Source organism: Ostrinia furnacalis, unplaced genomic scaffold, assembly GCF_004193835.3.
Source record: "Ostrinia furnacalis isolate ACB-3 unplaced genomic scaffold, ASM419383v2 OfSCF2279, whole genome shotgun sequence".
Lineage (NCBI taxonomy): Eukaryota > Metazoa > Arthropoda > Insecta > Lepidoptera > Crambidae > Ostrinia > Ostrinia furnacalis.
Window position 1 is genome coordinate 854,855 of NW_021132518.1, and position 22,546 is coordinate 877,400.

Here is a 22,546-nt window from a genome sequence, read left to right on the forward strand (position 1 = left end):
GTCCGTGAGCACGTAGAATGTTGCTGTCGCGCTCGCACACTCACTGCGAGCGCCCGTCGCACAGTCGCGACAGCAACATAATTACGCGCGAGCGATAGGGATGGGTAGCTTGGGGTCATTGGACGGGATTCTACGTGCTCACGGACCAGGCTTTAATAACGGAAAAAAATTATCTTTCTTTTCAATCAGTTTCAAAACATGCTCTATCCAACTGACATAAAACCTGTTTTTCTTAGACAACGCTCACGGAGACGGCGAGAGCGCGGACTCGCGTACGTCGCAGTCGGACTCGCTCACGTCCAAGCCCGCACCCTCCTCCGAGAACGCGGCCACTTCAGACAGCTCCAGGTAACACCCCATGATGTCTGACACCGACTGAACAAAGATTGCAGTCTCACGCCAGTGTATCAGACACAACTTGGAAATTGCGGCCACGTCAGACAGCTCCAGGTAACGATGTCTGACACCAACTGATTCGATACTGCGGTCTTACACCAATTGAGACGACACTTGCCTATGTCTGAAAACGCGGCCACTTCGGAGAACTCCAGGTAACGATGTCTGACACCGTCTGATTCGATACTGCGGTCCTCCGCTGGTGTGTCAGACACAGACTCGCGTACATCAGTCGGACTCGCTCACGTCGAAGCCCGCTCCTTCCTCTGAGAACGCNTATGATCAGAGTAAATACAAATGAGTAGGTCATCTTCATAGAAACGCCCGAGCGCGGTTTGTATGTGAGCGCGCCAAACGTATGCGGCGCGCGCGCACACAATGACAAAATTTAGCGTAGATTAGCGGGGAGTTGCGCCGAATTTTGTCAGTGTGTGCGTGCGCGCCGCATACGTATTGGCGCGCGCTCACATACAAACCGCGCTCGGTGCGTTTCTATGAAGATGACCTACTCATTTGTATTTATTTACTCTGGTATGATGATCTAATTACGGTTAAGTTCCTTAGCTAATTGAGGCTAAGTGCCAAGTAATGAACAGGACTCTTCCGAGAATTCTTCAAACGTGAAGGACAAACCCGTCGCGAACGTGAGGTCAGCTCGCACAATACGGAGCATCGGAAGAAGGTATGATGATCTAGTTGCACCCAAGTTACTTGGCTGACTAAGGCCAAGTGCAGTGCCAAGTAATGAGCAGGACTCTTCCGAAAGTTCTTCGGAGTCGAGCCAAGACGTGAAGGATAAACCGGTCGCGAATGGAGAAGTCAGCTCGCACAATACGGAGCATCGGAAGAAGGTATGATTGCATATTATTGACTGAGTTTTTCCTTAATGAGGGCTATCGTTTTAGCGCTCACCAGTTAGGGCCACTGTAGAGTAAGGTCCTGTCACTTGCTAGTAGCGAAGACAGTGGCACCAACTGGTGAGCGCGAAAGTGGTAGGAGGACTATCGCATTTGCACTCATCAAGATGGCCAACTGTTAAGTATAAAAACGATAGCCCTCATTCCTCACAGTACCTACTAGCCAATATATTGTCCTGAAGTAGTGGTAAGGCAAGCTAAATTAGGGACGTATAAGTGCACAGAGAACGGCCTACATACTAATTAAAAAAAAATTCAAGGCGAACGTTTTCAAGTCACGTTTCACTAACACAATTTTGTAAAATAGAAAATACTGAGGCTGATAATGATAGCAGAGTAAATACAAATGAGTAGGTCATCTTCATAGAAACGGACGGGCGCGGTTTGTATGTGAGCGCGCCAACACGTATGCGGCGCGCACGCACACACTGACAAAATTTAGCGGGGATTAACGGGGAGCCAGTCGTGGTTGCGCCGAATTTTGTCAGTGTGTGCGTGCGCGCCGCATGCGTATTGGCGCGCGCTCACATACAAATCGCGCTCGGTGCGTTTCTATGAAGATGACCTACTCATTTGTATTTACTCTGATAATAGTGACTGAGTTTTTTGTGCGGATTCCTCTCAGCACTGGCTCACATTATTGTCTCGGAATAGTCAGTAAATAGTCGCAATGCAAAATTATATTGGGATGTGTAAATAATGTGCTTTTTAAAAACGTTCTTACAGAAAATCAATGAATTTAGTGTCTTAGGCTGGTTTAAGAATCGCACTAACCGCTCGCTGATCGTCAGCGTGCGTCAGTGTGACTCTAAAACTAGCCTTATTCGTTCGTTCGTTCGTCTCAGCCAAATGACGTCCACTGCTGGACAGAGGCCTCCCCGAAGATTTTCCACAGTGAACGGTCCTGCAGTGTCTTATAGAGGATGCTGCGCCAACGTTTCTAACGTCTCTTCTGAAGCTGTCCTCATACTGGCCGCCGGTGGCTCGCGCGAACAATCGCACGAACGAACGAATAATATCAATTGGTAATTAGACCCCGTTACATGACTTATTTGTATTTCAAATAATTATGTTCAAGCAGCATCTACCTACGAGTTCATTATGTGATGTAATTTAATTGAGCTTGTAACTTGATACTTTACCGTTCAATGATATTAATAAATAGACTAAGGCAACACTAGTAGTTGGTTGCTAATTTACTGTTAAATATTACAAATAGATCACTTATGTGTTTTGTTGCAGAAAAACAAAAATATTGATAAGAAGAAAGCCAAGAAAGTCCGAAGAACAGACTCCTCTGCAGCCAACTCTGGGAAACAGACGTCTGATGGTATGTTATTTTCGTTGTTAAAGCCCGGTCTGTGAGCACGTAGAATTTTACGATGAACGCACGTAGCGTTCACACACTTACTGCGGGCGCCCGTCGCACAGTCGCGACAGCAACATAATTACGCGCGAGCGATTAGGATGGGTAGCTTGGGGTCATTGGACAAAATTCTACGTGCTCACAGACCAGACTATACAAGTGTTTTATTGATAAAAGTCTTTACTACTAAAAGTGACATAAATGACTTTTCATCAAACTTATCAACGAATGTGTAGTCCAATATGTGCACAGTCTTGGCACAATTTGTTAAAAATAGTAGGTATAATATGCAAATCGTATTTGCAAAGAATCTGACTTCCAAAAAAATGTATAAAAATCTTGACAAACAGATGTTTGTGACACGTGACAGGTTTCTTATCGCGCTTTACCTTTACTTTTCAAAAGAAAAGCGAGATCGCTAGCCAAGCTACAAACTAAAGGACAATGGCTCATCGCTGCCATTGACGTATCTTCGTTCTTTTATAGCGTACGCGCATGATTGCCGCGTAAGATGAAACCCAGAGCGGTCAGCGTATCAGACCTAGCTTTTGTCCGCCCGCTTATCAGCTAAAGCCTGGTCTGTGAGCACGTAGAATGTTGCTGTCGCGCTCGCACACTCACTGCGAGCGCCCGTCGCACAGTCGCGACAGCAACATAATTACGCGCGAGCGATAGGGATGGGTAGCTTGGGGTCATTGGACGGCATTCTACGTGCTCACGGACCAGGCTTTAATAACGGCAAAAAATTATCTTTCTTTTCAATCAGTTTCAAAACATGCTCTATCCAACTGACATAAAACCTGTTTTGCCCAGACAACGCTCACGGAGACGGCGAGAGCGCGGACTCGCGCACGTCGCAGTCGGACTCGCTCACGTCCAAGCCCGCGCCTTCCTCCGAGAACGCGGCCACTTCAGACAGCTCCAGGTAACGATGACTCACATTGACATCCAAATAAACAGCGCTTCAGACAGCTCTATAGTCCGATTTTTAATTCGACGGAATTCTGACAGCTGTCATTTTTCGACAATTCAGATGTAATAAGCCTTTTTTGCTTTGAATTTGAATTATAATATGAAATGAAATTTTATCAAGTACAACTTACAAGGATGAACTATTGTTTGTTTTGTGAATTCAATGTACACTAATTATATTATGTACATTTTAGAGATTAAATAGAATAAAACGTGTTTTTAACACAGTAAAACAACATATTATCACAAACGAAAATATGTATTGATCATCAAATCATCATTATCGTCATCATAATCAACTTGGATTATAAAATTAGCATCTTGTTAAATTGATTATTTTATGAAGCTAAGATTTTATTAACAAAAGGATTTTCATAAAAAAGGTTTGTAACCCATGGATTATTGGTCAGGGAGTCCAGTAATAGAAAAATAATTTCCCAGTTTTTTTTGTAACTTCTAAAATATGATAATAAAAATTTAAAAAACCATTTTGAAATGATCAATACATTTTTAAGCCTTAGTTTTTCAAGTGAAACCTTAAATTCATGAAAGGATTATTTTTTTAATTTGTGAAAATGCTCTCCATTCTTAGTGGGAATGGTTCAAAGTTGGCAACACTTCTGAAATGTCAAAATTCCGTCGAATTAAAAATCAGAGTTTAGGTAATCGGTTTTACATCAATTGAGTCGATACAGGCACAAGTCTGAAAACGTGGCCACTTCAGACGCTCCAGGTAATCCCTTTTGATGGAGATTGTGGCCTCTTGTCACATGCTACGTGCAGATCACACCAGGCCTCAAGTCAGAATCCAGATGAATGTCAGCATCTCGTACAGGTCCAGGTAACGATGTCTGATATCGACTGATTCGGTACTGCGGTCTTCCGCCAGTGTGTCAGACACAGCTCTGAAAACGCAGCAACTTCAGACAGGGGAGGGTCACCTGGCCCCTTGGTATTTTGAGATTGTGATCTCTAGATCATATGCCGCAGTCAGAATCCAGATGAACGTCAGCACTTGGGACAGGTCCAGATATGTCTGACACCAACTGACTCGATACTGTGATCTCCTTATTTCACCAGTACGTCAGATACAGCTCTGAAAACGCGGCCACTTCAGACAGCTCCAGGTAACTGATTTCTGACATCGACTAATTCCGGTCAAGAATTTTGCCTCCTGCGACTCACTAGATGTACAGACTACGCCTGACGGATAATGTATCTAATCATCTTTCTATTGGACAATCTAGTAATGAAAGAAACATCAATATGAAACTTGTATCCAACAAAATACAGTGTGAGTCACGTTAAAGTGTACATATGAAAATAGATTAAACTAGACCTATTTTGTCTTTGTCCAGCAGTGGACGTCATTTGGCTGAAACGAAGAAGAAGAAGAAGACCTATTTTTATCGACAAAAAAGAGGTCAAAAAATTTTTGAGAATTTTTTTAAATTTTTTATAGATTTATTACTTATTGTAAAGAAAACGTAATAACTTTTAACCTAAGCGGTATATCCTGATAAAATAAAAACAACAATAATAATAATAACGATCATAGCAAATGTTGTGATAGGGATAGAGACATGCGATTTTTGGTTTTACAAAGATAATACGATAGAGAATAATACAAAGTAATAAAAACTACCTGTTAAAGGCGCATTTTTTGGAGAAATTTATCAAATAACCAAAAAAACACGAATTTAAAAGCAGATTTTTTTCAAAAAGTCTCATTTTTTATTATTTGTTGGTATTTTTGTGTATTTTATGTATTTTTTTAGTATCGCCTGTTATTTAGCATTATTACTGTTTTTATTTTATCAGGATATGCCGCTTAGTTTAAAAGTTATTACGTTTTCTTTACAATAAGTAGTTGAAAGAAAAAAAAATCTATAAAAAAATTAAAAAAAATCTCAAAAAAATTTTAACCTCTTTTTTGTCGATAAAAATAGGTCTAGTTTTATCTATTTTCATATGTACACTTAAACGTGACTCACACTGTATTTATACATTCTCACCTTTATAACTTCTTCACAGGGATGCCGAGAAAGTGGAAGTGAAACTCCCCCCATCAGTGGTCCAAGTGTTGGAAGACTTGGAGGCGGTGGTGAACCGGAATTTCGTGGAGACGCCCAACCTCGCCGCCAAGGAACTCGAGGCCAAGACTGATCAGTATCTCATCAGGTGAGTTGCATACTGAATTCATATTCAAATTAAACTTTTAATTCAAATAAGACTTTCAAGAAGAGAGCGTATCTTCATCTTAAAGGCCGGCAACGCACCTGTAACGCCCCTGGAACTGCGGATGTCTATGGGCGACGGTAATCACTTACAATCAGGTGATCTGTCAGCTCGTTTGCCTCCTGTCACGGATGTCAGTCTGTCACACAAAAAATACAAATGACATAGGCCGAAAAATAAAAGTTTTACTTTTCAGCACATTCTAAGGTGGTATAATTTTACCACAACAATCCGGGACTGCTATGATTGGAGTAAATAAACTGATATCGACGTAAACCAATTAAAATGGCAAAGGAATTTCGAGGAAAATCGCGTAAATTATTTTTTAATTCTTTGTTTGTTTACCCACGCTTACCATCACCAGTAGGCCTAAGATGCGCACCGTGACAAGCGCTGTATCGATAACGATTATACACGATAAGCCCATACGTTTATCGTCTAAAGAAAATCATCGATAAGATTTTATACCGGTGCGGTTTAACCTAATTAGATTTTATGTTTTACCATTTTACTGTTCTCTGAAAACCTATAAACCTTAACCGATTGTATGAAAGAAATCATTCCTACGGTCACACAATCCTTCAATTCAAGGTTAAACGACTATTGTAGTTTAAAATTGAACCAAATCACAACTCGCTCCTATCAGTCCCCTCCTTTGACTTTGTTAAAAATAGCCCAGAAATAAATCAAGTACATATTGAGAGTGCTCCAGTTTATTGCATAAATAAATAATACATTGCAAACTTCAGACTGATGCGTATTCGACTGTGTTGTATTCGGCTCGCAATGCATTATGTATTGCTATATACTGTCGCGTCGAGTAAATACAGACGACAACACAGCAAGCTAAACAGAGCTCTTATGTAGTATGTAATAGGAGTGATTTTGCTACAAAATGAATAGTCTGTTGTCGGTATATTCTTAGTCCGACCGGGCGACACCAACCGGTTTTCTACTCGGCGCCCGCGCCTCTTTCTTGTTATCTTATTGTGTCTGCAGTATGTTTTGCACTTGGGACGGTGCGGCAATGTTTATAATCTGCATTTAAAGCATTTTTCGTCTTTATTGTTTTCTAAAATTGGTACAGAGTGAAGTTTTACGTGGATTTCGATGAAAATATCATTACTAATAGTTTTTGGTATCTTTAATTGGATTCGTATTGAAGCCGGCTTCTACCTATTGCATAAATTCGTATACCTATTTGTATTACAACTGCGGTGTATTGATGTTTTGTAACTAAACTGTTTTGTTGTGAAGAAGACACAATTTTATACATTGGTGTTTCTAAATATGAATATCCACAAGATGTCTATGCGTCCAAGGTGATTGTTTTGTGATATTGGATCAAACTTGCTCATTACTTGATATTAAAGGCATAAGTAGACAGTGATATGTCTTTTGGCTTAAATCAATTCTAAGTATTTACATATGTAACTTGTTTTATGTGCGCGTTACAAATGCCTAGATTTTTTGTCGCCGCTTGTCTGGAATCTAGATCATCGAAAATAGTCGCACATATTTATTGTTTAATGTTAGACCAGTAGGTCTATTTTATTACTTATTTTATATTCATAAATCTACTTATTTTAAGAGATTTGATGAACAGAACAATTTTTTGTTGTTGTATTTTTTCAGTATAGACATACAAAAAACACATACCTATAAATTAACAAAAATGTTTTTGCCTCGCAATGTTTGTATTTTGCGCTTAATTGTATGACAATTGAACTCGCGACCTCTACCAATTTTTTTTTATTAAATCTCCCGTCCAGTATAGATTATTAAGACCTGTGGCTTACAGTTACTTACTAACATTAATTTTAAACTGACTTGAAAAGAGCAAGATAACTTATTTGTATGTAATGTAATTATATCTGCAAAATATCATAATCTCGTGCGTAAACTAATATCCAAAATGTCCTTTTCAGGTTAGAACGCGTGTTGTCCAAGAACGGAGTCGATCCCGCGTCCACCAAAGCGGCTTGGACGCGCGCGGCGCGGTGTCTGGGCTCCACTCGATCGAAACTCCACCAGCGAGTCAAGTCGCGGCCGGAGAACCACGTCACGACTGAACCGCGTGAGTTAATGATGACGATGGTACTTTGTTGGGACTAGTTATAGGGCGGCGCGGTGTCTGGGCTTAACTAGAGCCAAGCTACTGCAGCGTGTCATGTCGCGGCACGACTGAACCGCGTGAGTTGATGATGATGATGATAATGGTACTTTGTAGGGACTAGTTATAGGGCGGCGTAGTGTCTGGGCTCGACTCGGTCGAAACTGCTGCAGCGAGTCAAGTCGCGGCCGGAGAACCACGTCACGCCTGAACCGCGTGAGTTGATAATCTTCTTCTTGTCATGTCGACAACAAACCTACACAGTGTCAACCCAAAACTCCGCTACAAGAGTGGCGTTGTCAGCAACATTCATTGAATTCTGCGTGCAGTTGCTCGGGCACTCAGGGCACGACATCATGTGCTTCATCGACTGTGAAACAAAACCGAACCTGCACTCCCTGTTTGAGCCATCCAAGAATCCCCACCTGACCAGATTGTCGTTACTACGGCCGACCTGCGTCCGAAGTCTATTTAAAGACTTCCAGGTAAGCCAGGGGAGCTCATGACCAGGTGGAGAACTCATGGTGATGATGATGGTACTTTGAAGGGACTAGCTATAGGATGGCGCGGTGTCTGGGCTCGGATCGGTCGAAACTGCTGCAGCGAGTCAAGTCGCGCGTCAACGAACCACGAACGACTGAACCGCGTGAGTTGATGATCAAGTGATCATCATCATCATCAAGTGATGATAATGATTGTGATAGTGATGAACCTTTGTTGGGACTTGTTCTGGATTATGCTTTAGGCCCGGTTTCCACCAAGGTGGATTGGAGAAGTGTTTTGGATAACCAATCAAATTTTTTTATTCAGGAAACCAGGAAATCTGCTTTTGTGGAAACTGGGCCTTATGAAACTTCCTTTGTTGTGTTTTTATTTATTTATTTCAAACTTATATGCACATAGAGCAGTGTACACTGTCTGTACATAAGGCGGACTTTTTGTAGGATTTGAATCGAAAGCTCTACCCGACTGCGCCAGAAGAAGGGTATTGTTTTTATGTTTACTACTCATGAATATTGAAGGAAAATCAGCAATAAGTAACAGCATATTCTTTGTAGTTCACTAATCTGACGCTTAATCCGAAACATTTAAGGTTGATAATATTAAAAAGAGTCTTCTTTTATACAGCACCGCCAGCGCCCGCCGCCGCCCAGTCAGCCGCCAGCAAGCGTAAGGCTGACGATGACGATGATGAAGACTTCAGCCGCCTCACCGCCGCCGAGAGGGAAGCCAAGATTGTGGAGACACTGCAAAGGTAGCCTAAAAAAACATAGAATAAACATACGTTTTTAAGCTACAAATACTTCGTTTCGAAAACATTTTAAATGGGTAAAGAGAGTGAGACTCAAATAAAAGTTGTTCGAAATTTTCAATCTAGATAGATAGATATACGGTTTATTTGCAAAACACATTGACATACAAGAAGAAAAAAGTAAGAATAATAAACACAGGATTTGCAGGAAAGATATATATAATAGTAAAGATATATAATAGTACATGACAAAGAGTAAAAAAGAAAATCCTGCTCTAAGGTATAAGTGTGCCGCAACGATGCAAAAAAGCAGAGAGCTCAGTGTAGACACTGCTCTAAAAGTGAGCAGAACACTGATTTTCAGCTCTTGCTTGAAAATACAAGTTAAACTATGGTTTCAAAATTGTAACTTTTTGACTTTAACTTTTATCTGAGTGTGACCATTGTGCGAATGGCGCGGTCTGCGTCGAACCCTTACAAAATAAATCAATCAGTGTTATGGAATGGACTCTGTTGGGCACTAAACATGTTGTATTAAAATTTTTCAGGTTAAAATTGTTAATAGAAGAACGCAAACCAGACATGATTTCAAATTACAACGCCGAATGTGCACGGGTCCAGGAAGAGAAGTAAGTTTTTTTGTTTCATGATTTTAACGGTATTTTTTTTTCAAGTAAATAGGTAGTGTTATCACAATTATGATTTCAAAGCTAAAAGTTAGCAAACGACGAACGCTTTGAAGTCATAGCAAAGGCAGACATATAAACTCCGTATCGCCTTTTGCGAGCTGTCATCACCTTTCGCGAGGCGTTTACGTTATGTTGCGGATAAGTGTGCGTTGAAGTATGGAGTTTCATACAAAGAATATTGACCGCCTTGAGTTGATACAGTTACGATGCCTTTCCGGGTTGATAAATTAATGTGCTACAGCCTCTACCATTTGTGTCTATTGTATTTCCAGGAAGAAACTCCCAAGTAACATCAGCGGTCGAGGGCGCGCCTACTCCGTACCGTAGAAAAGCCTCTGTCCAAGCGCAATTTCTTGATTATTTATGTCTACTACCCTTTTGTATCTCCCTTCTATGACGTCAACAGAAAGAGAAAAGGTCCCCCTCTCGTAGAAAAACGTCTGCCCAAGTATAGGATTATGATTAGTGATGTCAACTACTTAATTTGTGTTTGTCGTAATTCCAGGAAGAAACTCCAAGTGGCTTCAGCGGTCGAGGGCGCGCCCGTCGTAGAAAAGCGTCTGCCCAAGCGCAGGTTTCCGTGGTGCCCGCGGTCGCGCGCGCTACTGGTCCGGCTGAAGCGGCTGGCCGGCTCACACGAAGCGGCCGCTACGTTGCTGGCCAAGCGGGCGCTGCCGCTGTTCCCCAACGGATTCGTGCGGATGCCCACGCTCCTGCGACAGGCCGAGTGAGTCCCACGCCCACACTGGGCTCCCAAGCCCACGCTAGGCTCCCAAACCCACCCCAAGCCTACGCTAGGCTCCCACGCCCATACCAAGCCCACGCTAGGCTCCCAAGCCCACGCTAGGCTCCCAAGCCCACGCTAGGCTCCCACGCTCACCCCTCATGTCTACACTAGGCTCACACGAAGCGGCCGCTACGTTGCTGGCCAAGCGGGCGCTGCCGCTGTTCCCCAACGGATTCGTGCGCATGCCCACGCTCCTGCGACAGGCCGAGTGAGTCCCACGCCCACACTAGGCTCCTAAGCCCACCCCTCACGCCCACACCAGGCTCCCACGCCCACGCTAGGCTCCCACGCCCACGCTAGGCTCCCACGCCCACGCTAGGCTCCCACGCCCACCCCTCATGCCCACACTAGGCTCCCATTAAGCTGCTGCCACGCTGTTGGCCAAGCTAGCGCTGCCACTGTTCCCCAACGGATTCGTGCGCATGCCCACGCTCCTACGCCAGGCCGAGTGAGTCCCACGCCCACACCATGCCCACACTAGGCTTACACGAAGCGGCCGCTACGTTGCTGGCCAAGCGGGCGCTGCCGCTGTTCCCCAACGGATTCGTGCGCATGCCCACGCTCCTGCGACAGGCCGAGTGAGTCCCACGCCCACACTAGGCTCCCACGAGGCTGCCGCTGTTCCCCAACGGATTCGTGCGCATGCCCACGCTCCTGCGACAGGCCGAGTGAGTCCCACGCCCACACTAGGCTCCCACGAGGCTGCCGCTGTTCCCCAACGGATTCGTGCGCATGCCCACGCTCCTGCGACAGGCCGAGTGAGTCCCACGCCCACACTAGGCTCCCACGAGGCTGCCGCTGTTCCCCAACGGATTCGTGCGCATGCCCACGCTCCTGCGACAGGCCGAGTGAGTCCCACGCCCACCCCTCATGCCCAAACTAGCCTCAGGCTCCCGACTCGCACCAGGCGATAACCTCCTAAGTTATTTAAGTGATGGCATCAATGTGCCATAACAAACGCGGTGAACATGACGATCATGCTGCGTGCGCGCAACGATCTCGTGTTGATGTCACATGCCGGTCAAACCGCGATTTTGAAAAGATCTCAGTAATTTATTCCCGTGAGTAAATGTTGCTAAAGCTGGACCCAGTATTTGAGCAACTTCTTCTTTTAACTGTGTTTTGTATTGTTGACTATAGTCTGGTCTGTGAGCACGTAGAATTTTATCCAATGACCCCAAGCTACCCATCCTTATCGCTCGCGCGTAATTATGTTGCTGTCGCGCTCGCACACTCACTGCGGGCGCCAGTCGCACAGTCGCGACAGCAATATAATTACGCGCGAGCGATAAGGATGCGTAGCTTGGGGTCATTGGACAAAATTCTACGTGCTCACAGACCGGGCTTTAGATGCTTTTGATAGAAGTCGTATAAATTGTCTAAAACGTTTTCTTCATCTTTCCAGCCTCAGCAAAGACATCAAAGCGTCGGACGTGAAGCGTCAGCGGCTCGGATCCGCATCGCAGCCGGCGCCGCCCGCGCCGCCTGCCTTCGTCGAGCCCATCCACTTTCCCAGCTCGCTGACCGTCACAACCACCACCAATCCGCCTGCCCCTGCCGCCCCTGCCAAGGAAGAAGACAAGTACAAACCCAACTCGGTCCTCGGAACGTTCTTCAACCTCAACAAAGACCTCATCGTCGAAAGGCCCGAAGACCGAAAGAACGACCGGGTCAAAGATGACGTCTACGTCCCCCCCAATAATATCGGCAGCATAACCATAACACCCGTCATCCCAGCGCAGAAGGACAAAAAACCGGTTGTGCCGGACAAACCCAAGGAAGGCTTGATCAGGGTGAAGTCCCCGGCGGCGCTAAACGAAATGGTGAAAAAGGAGAAAGCTAAGAAACCAGAGAAAACCAACCATGTAAAAGAAAAACGAATGGACACCCCGTTACACATAGACACTAATCTCCAGCCGAGCAAAAAAGACCCAAGCCCGAAAAAAGATGAGATCTCCCCAAAACAAATAGAAACCATGAGAATAACGGAGAATAATATCCCGAGGCCTGCCTTAGTTCCCGTACGCCATTCCCCCACTTTCGCGAAACCGGACAAACGTCCGCCCGAAGTGAAAAAGAAAAAAGACGTTGTCATAGTGTCCGATGTAGACCCACTGGGTGACGTGCAAGCCGAGCCCTTCGCGGTGGACGATAGTAGTAGTGACGTGGAATTAGTTGAGGACTCAAAAAATACGGACAAAAGTGAACCTAAAATCGGTGATAATAAGAGTGATACAGTGCCTTCAAAGGATAAAGTGAGTGACTCGAAGAAAGTGAACAGTGTTAAACATAAAGAGCGCAGCTCGAAGGAGACGAAGGAGAAACGTAGCGACTCCTTGGACGAGACCACCAAGGAGATCGATAATGTTATGAGGGAAATACGGGAAATGCAGGTTCGTAGTGTTTTCATACTATTTTTTTACCTACAATTTATATTCAAAGTTCAAGTGACTGTTTCACTGACAATTTTTTTTTGCACTATGACACTGTTGCTACAATATCTGTGTCAATGTGTTAACCATGTTAAAATGTATGAACTGTATGTAAGTTTGTTTGTGTACCTAATAAATAAGTAAATCCCCAGGATCTACATACTCATAATATTATATCTGTGAGATATCACCAGAATAGTCTTAGGAGAGGAAATGTTACAACAATTTAAATTCTATCTCTCTATGGATTCGCAAAATAGTTCAGTTAAATAAGTTATGTTTATTATGGAGAAGCCATATAAACACCATTTGACTTCCATCCAATATATTTTGTTAAAAAATATTTTTATATTTTCAAACAAAATAGTATGAAACTATTCTTCAAGTCTCCAAAAACTCAACAAATGCACATTTTTCCGATTCCAGAACTCACAAGAACCAACAAAGTTGAACAGTAACTCGTACGCAGGAGTCATTACTAGTGGTAAGTGTCACTAAAGTACACATAATAATTATTATTATTATGGGCGATACGTGTGCGCTTTCGTCTTTATACTTCGACATTAATCTATGCGTTTAATTTTGGTGTTGTTTTAGATTAAACTAATCGAATGTTTATCGAATCGCCTCATTGTTAAACATGACAGCTTTCTTACAACCACCAAAAGAATCATAAAATTATATCATCAAAATTAAAACCCGTTTTATTGTTAAACAAGAGGGTTGAAAAGGGCACATGAGATCTATTGTGTAAATACTCTAAATTACTCAGCAACCTGTATCTATAATTTAGTATTGAGTACTATACTAGCCATATAAAACATGTGATGTAAGATGAAAGCGCACATAGCAACTACAGTCTGTTCTAGTCCAATTAGAATAGAAACAAGCTTTATCGTTCTAGAAACATTAAACCTAACCCCCCCTTATTATAAAACGTGAAACTCGCGTTGATCACTAGTTTAAATTGAGATATTTTGTTCATTGCGCGTTTAACCTTTTTTAAAAGCACAACTATCTTTTCACTTCAATCCCAGTAACTTTAACATTGTAAAGCCTGGTCCGTGAGCACGTAGAATCCTGTCCAATGACCCCACGCTACCCATCCCTATCGCTCGCGCGTAATTATGTTGCTGTCGCGACTGTGCGACGGGCGCCCGCAGTGAGTGTGCGAGCGCGACAGCAACATAATTACGCGCGAGCGATAGGGATGGGTAGCTTGGGGTCATTGGACGGGATTCTACGTGCTCACGGACCAGGCTTTAGTATCATTTGCAAAAACGCGGCCTAGAACAGACCACGCCCATAAAATTTCTCATTGCGAATTGGACCTAAACGCCTGAGACGTAAAGTTGGTTTTGTCCGGCCAGCGAGGCACGAGAAGTCTTCCAATCCGCCGCCGTTCGCGCCGCGCTCCAGTATATTTGGCGAGGCGCGTTCTGACAAAGACAAGTTGTAAGTGACGCGGACGCCAGATGTTGAGAACCTTTTCTAAATGTTACGTTTGTTTGCAACTTGTCGGTAAAAATACCAAATTAAGCGGTGCAAGAGTAAATTATGACGAAAATATTTTTGATGTTCACGATTTAGGGTATTATTAAAAATTTATTTTATGATGTAGTCAACATTTTCGGGTTCTCTATTGAGACTTATTAACATTCAAATTCTTCATGGTTTTAGGTGTATTCATGCTATAGCATAATAATAGGAACGACATTTTAATGGGTAAATTCAATATCTAGAGTAACTCATAAATTTTTTTCTAAGCGTTTTGTGTACCTCTGAAATCGTGCTTCCGTCAAATTTGAGTTACTTTCCTAGGCCATAAAGCTGATTATTACGTGATTTATGACTCATCCAGCCAAATCAGAACCAGTTCAGCTTTTTATACTGACCTAAAAGTTGACAAACGACGTTTTGCTTAGGTCCAGCTTTCCAATTTTGAATCATGGCAGCCCTAGGTCACGGTAAGACATAGCGTAGCATGAATATACCTCAACGGGAATTAAAAAAAGCACTTAGTACTTTCTATCTTCTGTAAATTCAATTTTCTGCTACTGGTGGGGTCTTGCACGATACAAAAAAGCTTTATTAGTAGATGAGATAATATGTTTATCTATTGAACATATTAATTGCTTAATGAAGCAACACCAAATGTTAACCGATAGAAAAGGTCCGACTCTGTAAGCTTGCCTCGCACTCTCCTATCCGTCGCTTGCCACTAGTCTCTTGTAGATATGCTTTAGTTTGGCATTGTAACGGCGTGTAGGGTAATGGACTAATGTAATTTGTACCTTTTTAAATATATTTTATGACCCAAAATACTGTTAATCTTTATTAAACTTGCTAACTACATAACTTCTAATAATAATTTTGAAGTCCAGTACCCTATTCCATCACTTTCTTTACAGTAATTAATGTATGTACCATAATTGTCAAATAAAAATATAGTTATCAATTATTTATTTATTCCCAAAAATCAGTAAGTATTAATCGTAGGGTTGATTTTGAATCGCTAATTTATATTTCATAATCATAACTACATGTCTGGACTATAAATTATACCTTGTGAAATATGTATAGTTTGGTTCCTGGTATCAGGATAGTTTATGAGCAGATGTAATGCATTAGTTTAATTCTAAATTTGGTGCTATTTCCTTGTGATTAATTACGTTGTATTACCTATAACTGACACATATTTGCTTTAGGTATTGATTGATTGCGGGTTCATTGTCTATTGTCCATGCAAACAAAACCATATTACGCAGGGTATAGTTACCAAAGTTTCGATGCACTATTGATGTGATTTTTCACAATATTTATGTGTTTGGATTGTTTATGTCTCAATACATTATTGTACTCTCATCCATTCGATTTCAAATTATAATCATGTTACATTTCGTGGCTTGAAAGTACTTCGTACAATTCATTTCCTAAACTGGTGATGGCTATTATACTCTTTCAACTATACATAATGTAAATACATTCTAACGTAACCATTAGTTTGATGTGCTAATTTTAGTTCGTTAGAAACGCTTCATTGACACATACACAAACAATCTAATTGCGTCGTCCGACTTATGAACAATATCATGAAATTACATAAAAAATATGTAGGTTAATATGTAAATTACTTGTAAATAGTTTTTAGAGAGAGGCATACTCATATTATCTGCTTTTCTGTATTTAAAATTATAGTAGGTACATTGTATATTTAGATTTTACTTTCATAGTCAGTAACGTCTCGCATTCGGGTCAAAAGAATCAAGCATGTGTTAGGTTTTCAACATTTAGACAAAAAATCACAAGCTTGAGCCTATTCTTGAGTATTGAGTGTAGTTTTGTAATATGTACTCGAAACTCGTTTTCAATACATACATACACGTCTCTTCGTCCATTACATGCTTTAGGCTCAAAAAATTATTAAATACAGTCAGCATCAAATAGTTCGCGACACCTAAAGCAGCCAAAAAGTTCGAAACACGTCTTTGTTACAATGAGGGCTATCGTTTTTATACTTAACAGTTGGCACCCCTGGCGATTGACAGGACCTTACTCTACAGTGGCGCCATCTTGATGAGTGCAAATGCGATAGTCCTCCTACCACTTTAGCGCTCACACGTTGGCGCCACTGTCTTCGCTACTAGCAAGTGACAGGACCTTACTCTACAGTGGCGCTAACTGGTGAGCGCTAAAACGATAGCCCTCATTGTACAATCAACGTCAAATATTTCGTGTCATTTTAATTATTGATTGCCGTGCTGTGTAAATGAGCCTTTTTATCATGATTATAAACATAAGTTTTTGTTGTGCTGTATGTTGATATTCATGTAATAGTTGTGTACTGTAGATACTAGTTTATTGGTTTTCTATAGTTGCTTCGTTTGTTTCAGCGCAGAACGAACTTCTTTGAACAAAATGGATGGATGTAGTGCCATCACTGGTGAGTACTACTATATTTACCTACTTATTAAAAAAATACACAACTATAGGTCGCGCAGCAAGAGTTGAGGCTTTGACACAAGAAAAGATGCGAAAACGTTGACGTCTTGCGTATTCTGACTGATTGTGTGTTCTGTATTCAAATATTACATCAGCGTGAGTACTCAAGAACGTCTGAACCGATTTAGCTGAAAATTGTTAGGGAGGTAGTTTTGAGCCAGGAGAAGGACATAAGATACTTTTTATCCCGTTCGAAATAAATAAAAAAGTCTGCTTATTTATTGCCATTAAGGCGGAACAAAGTTCGCCGGGTCAGCTAGTAATTAATATTTGTCAGTCAAATTACTTCTGTAACCTCAATTTTAATAATATATCTTTTCGTTTCCAGGTTGAAGCACGTTAAGATGTTAATCATGAAGGTTGTTATTGAATGATAGTCTATTTATCTCGGGAAGCTCGCGCTGCGGATCCACACAGAACTTCTGATCGACACTAGAATACACAAACGTAAGTATTTTATTTGTATTATGAAAATAAACAACGTTCCTTGTGAATTTGTTCTCATATGCCTCAAAAAGTGATGGATCAAAATGTGTTTCATATTTTACGGTCGACTTANCTGAAAATGCTCTAAGCAGATCATAGGACTGGTAGGATCAAAATGCGCATCTCAGACCGAGCCTTCACTGGACACAGCAGCTTAAACAAGCACTAGTCCACTATGGGACTGTCCGAATCAAGAACGTGCAGGATGTGCCAAGAGGCAGATGAAACGTCACTACACATTCTCACGGACTGCGGACCTTTGATGCGCAAGCGGAGCTTACACCTGGGCAAACACATCCTAATCCCACAAGATGTAAAACATATCGCCCCCCAAAAGATACTGCAATTCCTAATGGATGCAGGACTCGGAGGCGAACTGTAAGGAAAATAGCGGCGATCACAATAGATCGGTACCGGTCGCAGTGATACTAGGACTTTATTGAACTAGAATAGCCGCTCAAGTCAATAAAAAAATAGTTCTTCTGCGTTTGAAACACAAATTAGTACAGTATAGGAGAGGAATAAATTTCAAATAGTTTGTACAGTATCAGTATCGGCGCGCCGATAGCTGGTCGTCGGTGGCGGCGGCGTGAAAAAATTCGCGGCGGCGGCGGCGCGCCGGCGTGGCGCCCACCTCTACGTCCATTACATGCTTTAGGCTCAAAAAATTGTTAAATACAGTCAGCATCCAATAGATCGTGACACCTAAAGCAGCCAAAAAGTTCGCAACACGTCTTTGTTACAATGAGGGCTATCGTTTTTATACTTAACAGTTGGCACCCCTGGCGATTGACAGGACCTTACTCTACAGTGGCGCCATCTTGGTGAGTGCAAATGCGAGTCCTCCTACCACTTTAGCGCTCACCAGTTGGTGCCACTGTCTTCGCTACTAGCAAGTGACAGGACCTTACTCTACAGTGGCGCCATCTTGATGAGTGCAAATACGATAGTCCTCCTACCACTTTAGCGCTCACCAGTTGGTGCCACTGTCTTCGCTACTAGCAAGTGACGGGACCTTACTCTACAGTGGCGCTAACTGGTGAGCGCTAAAACGATAGCCCTCATTGTACAATCAACGTCAAATATTTCGTGTCATTTTAAATTATTGATTGCTGTTGTGTAAATGAGCCTTTTTATCATGATTATAAACATATTATGTTTTTGATGTGCTGTATGTTGATATTCATGTAATAGTTGTGTACTGTAGATACTAGTTTATTGGTTTTCTATAGTTGCTTCGTTTGTTTCAGCGCAGAACGAACTTCTTTGAACAAAATGGATGGATGTAGTGCCATCACTGGTGAGTACCATAAATTAAAAAAATACACAACTATAGGTCGCGCAGCAAGAGTTGAGGCTTTGACATAAGAAAATTTGCGAAAACGTTGACGTCTTGTGTATTCTGACTGATTTGTGTGTTCTGTATTCAAATATTACATCAGCATGAGTATGTGTCTGCCTCAACTTTCGTTGCGCGTCTTATAATCTCACCCTTAATTTATGTAATAGAGATTCACAAAGTTTCTAAACGAATATTATGTCACATTATCATAATGGGTCAAACCGAGTTGAGATAGGGCAGAAAATGCATTGTGATAGTTCGTTTTCTCAATTGCCTGCCCGATCCTCTTATTACCACTAAAGTACGGCCAACGAGAAGCGATACAAAAGGTCGATTCGACTGTCGAATTGACAATCTATTCTGTCTCTTCCCATCTTGTGTATTTGTCGTAATGTCTCGTTCTCCGGCCAAAATATGTCAAAGTCAAACTCTTAGGCTGGGTTGCACCATCTTACTTTAACTTTGACAAACGTCAAAAATCTGTCAAATTCCATACAAAAAGCACCGGTTATCGTCATAGTTACCGTTAAAGATAGGTGGTGCAACCCATCCCTACTATTCCAAATGACCATGACATTGGGTTTGTTTACATTATTTTGGTATCGCTTCTCGTTGGCCGTACTTTACATACTAATATGGTACACCAAATTCTATTTTCTATTTTTCTTTATGAGAGTGCCTCAACTCAATATGTCTTTTTTAAATAATTCATATTTGTCAGTCAAATTACTTCTGTGACCTCAATTTTAATAATATATCTTTTCGTTTCCAGGTTGAAGCACGTTAAGATGTTAATCATGAAGGTTGTTATTGAATGATAGTCTATTTATCCCGGGATGCTCGCGCTGCGGATCCACACAGAACTTCTGATCGACACTACAATACACAAACGTAAGTATTTTATTTGTATTATGAAAATAAACACGGTCCTTGTGAATTTGTGTTCACATATACGTCAAAAATTTATGGATCAAATGTGATTCATTTTACGTTCGACTTAGCATAATTACGCCTTAAACAATAAGAGAGATAAGTGACTTAAATTGAGACTATAAATTGTCTACGGTAACTCTAAAAGTCCTATAATGTATCATCTTAGTAAGTACTACTTATAAGATTTACTTTTATCTTCTTAGAGTAAAGGGTCAGCAAAATTACTATGTTCCTATAATTACGGCAATTAATGAATGTAAATTAATTTCGAATTAATAATTTCCATCCTGGATTAAATTTGGCTTAAATAATTTAAAATTATCGTACACGCCAAATGACACTAAAATACTCTTTATTATTACGTAAATAAGTACATCTAGTCGATTATAAGTGACTACATCACATTTTTAGAATTAAACTATTATTTGGTTTATTTTGTATTGTATCTAAGAAAAAAAAACAATAGTGAGGGGAAAGAAGTAGTGTCGATAAAAGTTCTGTGTCCGATATCCGTTTGTTGTACACTGTCAGTTCTTTTATATACTAGGTATGTATAGATCGCGCATATTTTGTATAAATGACTATTAGTTTTAAACGCGTTCGATCACTGATATAGCTCACTGCTCCACGCGTGTTTATTAGTTATTCACAATGTATAAAAGTAGATAGATATAGATTTTTTTTGTTTGCGGTATTTGTCACTCGAATAACTAATAAATACAATTAATTACGTGTTCAATATGTCTATCTGTAAGAGTCGAAATAATCGTGTTGTTCAGTATTCATTGCAACCAAATCAGTTAAGCCGATTTTACTTTAAAATATATTTTTGTTTACTTATACAAGTACCGTGAGGATCTAGTGCTAGTTTCTTTATCGATAAGATCGATATTAACAACTTGTCAAAGAATTTTGTTACATTTCGTACCGCTAGATGGCGTTAGTACACTGAGTAAAATTATTACCATAGTAAAATATTAAAATGAAATAATACCTACCAATGCTGGCACTAGATCCTCATGTTATGTTGTCAAATAATGGAAAAATGATTATTTTAATAATTATGTTTATTTTTATTATTCTTATCTACTTATTTCTTCACTTGAGAGATCTCCGACTTGATATTTTCACTGCCATTGCGTAGTTGCGTTTGTATGGGATTACCTAAAATAGTTTTAATCGTGTTAACGGTATTATTTACTGTACGAAATATGTATGGCTGGTGTCAAATGAGATAGTCATTAGATACTACATAGTACATACATAATATCAGATACAAATGGATGTTTTACTGTAAACCTAAAATAAGTCTTAAAATACGGTAATAATTTCGTTAAACGCTGTCGTTGGTATTGTCCAATTATTTTACTAATAGGCAATAGCTAATTTCCTAAGAAATATCTGTCAGTATATTCACACTTTCCATTTCTTTACAACTCATCTTCTCTACTCAATCAATTATATTCACAATCTCTATAAACACATCATTTTTACGCCAAATGATATTTTTATATGGTAAAAATATGAAAATACTGACATATTTTCAAATATTCATCATAATAATATAAATAATATAGTCCGTGTAAATAAATGTCTATGTTGTTATAAAAATACTAGAAAAAGATATATAGCGAAATTGATTTCGTATTTGTGAATAGGTGACCGCCTGGTTGGTATAACCGTGGAGCAGTATATAGGTATTTATTTTTAATACATAATAATGAACCCTGTGAGAAATAGTTTATTTATGTGTCTCCGAAACTAAATTATGTTTCGGCCACGTTCTGTTGAACGCAAAAACATGTTTTAATCCAAATTCCAAATTATTCCCAATGTAATAATTATGAATAAATATTTATAATGAATAGAAAATTTTGAGTTTTAATGACATTGCCATAACGCAACGATAAATAATTATTCCCATCGTTCACGCATATTATTATGTTTGTTGCAAGTTGAAACCCAATGTAGACTACAGATGGCGCTATTTCTATGTCGGAGTAGGTAGGGTTGACACTATAAAAATTATGCAGCGTATAAATAAAAATAAATATGTATTAAAATGGTTAAATAAAGTAGGGTTCAAGGCAAATGAAACAACAAAGCTCTTCATCAATATTTTTTTTATTAATTTCACAAAAGTATTCATTAAAAGCCACAGTTTGAAGGCTTTTAAGCTGTCAAAGCGATGACGGTCTTTAAACATTACTTCCATCGTTTTACAAGTCAACAGTGAGCTAGAAAACAGGAATTCGGAAGCTATCTAATAAATAACTACATTATAAACATTACGTTTTATAGAAAATATTGACATATACTTCATTCGAATAAGGGCAGTCAAGCTTGCAGCCACGTCTATTGCTAGCCCGCGGGCCGTGCGCCCGCGAGACGTTTAAATATCCAATTTATATATTTTTTGTATAAATAATGACTTTTATTACTTATATTTAACGCGTGAATAACACTATGTTTACGTATTATAGAACAGCTCAGTGTACCATTTATACTGACATATTTATATATATAAATTGTGAAGCGACACTGATTCTAATATTTGAAATATAATATTAAGCTATTTTGTGATTTCTAAACTCGAATGCCTTATGCTATGTTGAGAGAAA

General features: G+C 40.4%; 1 protein-coding gene and 1 long non-coding RNA gene across 5 annotated transcripts in view; both read left to right on the forward strand.

The window, feature by feature from the left end:
- yem (yemanuclein) overlaps positions 1-17,701 on the forward strand; it is a 33,091-nt gene extending 15,390 nt beyond the window's left edge. The window contains exons 7-19 of one of the 4 annotated variants that reach the window (XM_028307547.1): positions 1,149-1,247; positions 2,556-2,643; positions 3,493-3,604; positions 5,686-5,832; positions 7,818-7,966; positions 9,131-9,257; positions 9,803-9,883; positions 10,449-10,670; positions 12,136-13,123; positions 13,589-13,646; positions 14,533-14,617; positions 17,061-17,105; positions 17,493-17,701. In XM_028307547.1, the coding sequence (XP_028163348.1) occupies positions 1,149-1,247; positions 2,556-2,643; positions 3,493-3,604; positions 5,686-5,832; positions 7,818-7,966; positions 9,131-9,257; positions 9,803-9,883; positions 10,449-10,670; positions 12,136-13,123; positions 13,589-13,646; positions 14,533-14,617; positions 17,061-17,094 (2,190 nt within the window). In that variant the 3' untranslated portion in view covers positions 17,095-17,105; positions 17,493-17,701. Of the gene's footprint in view, positions 1-236; positions 349-1,148; positions 1,248-2,555; positions 2,644-3,492; positions 3,605-5,685; positions 5,833-7,817; positions 7,967-9,130; positions 9,258-9,802; positions 9,884-10,448; positions 10,671-12,135; positions 13,124-13,588; positions 13,647-14,532; positions 14,618-17,055; positions 17,106-17,492 lie in introns of all 4 variants that reach the window. The other 3 variants (XM_028307546.1, XM_028307548.1, XM_028307549.1) reach the window with 3 other exon arrangements.
- A 1,143-nt stretch (positions 17,702-18,844) lies between these two features.
- On the forward strand, positions 18,845-21,681 carry LOC114354939 (uncharacterized). The gene is made up of 2 exons (XR_003656071.1): positions 18,845-18,950; positions 19,765-21,681. It is a non-coding gene; the product is annotated as an uncharacterized LOC114354939 (long non-coding RNA).
- The last annotated feature ends 865 nt before the right edge of the window (positions 21,682-22,546 follow it).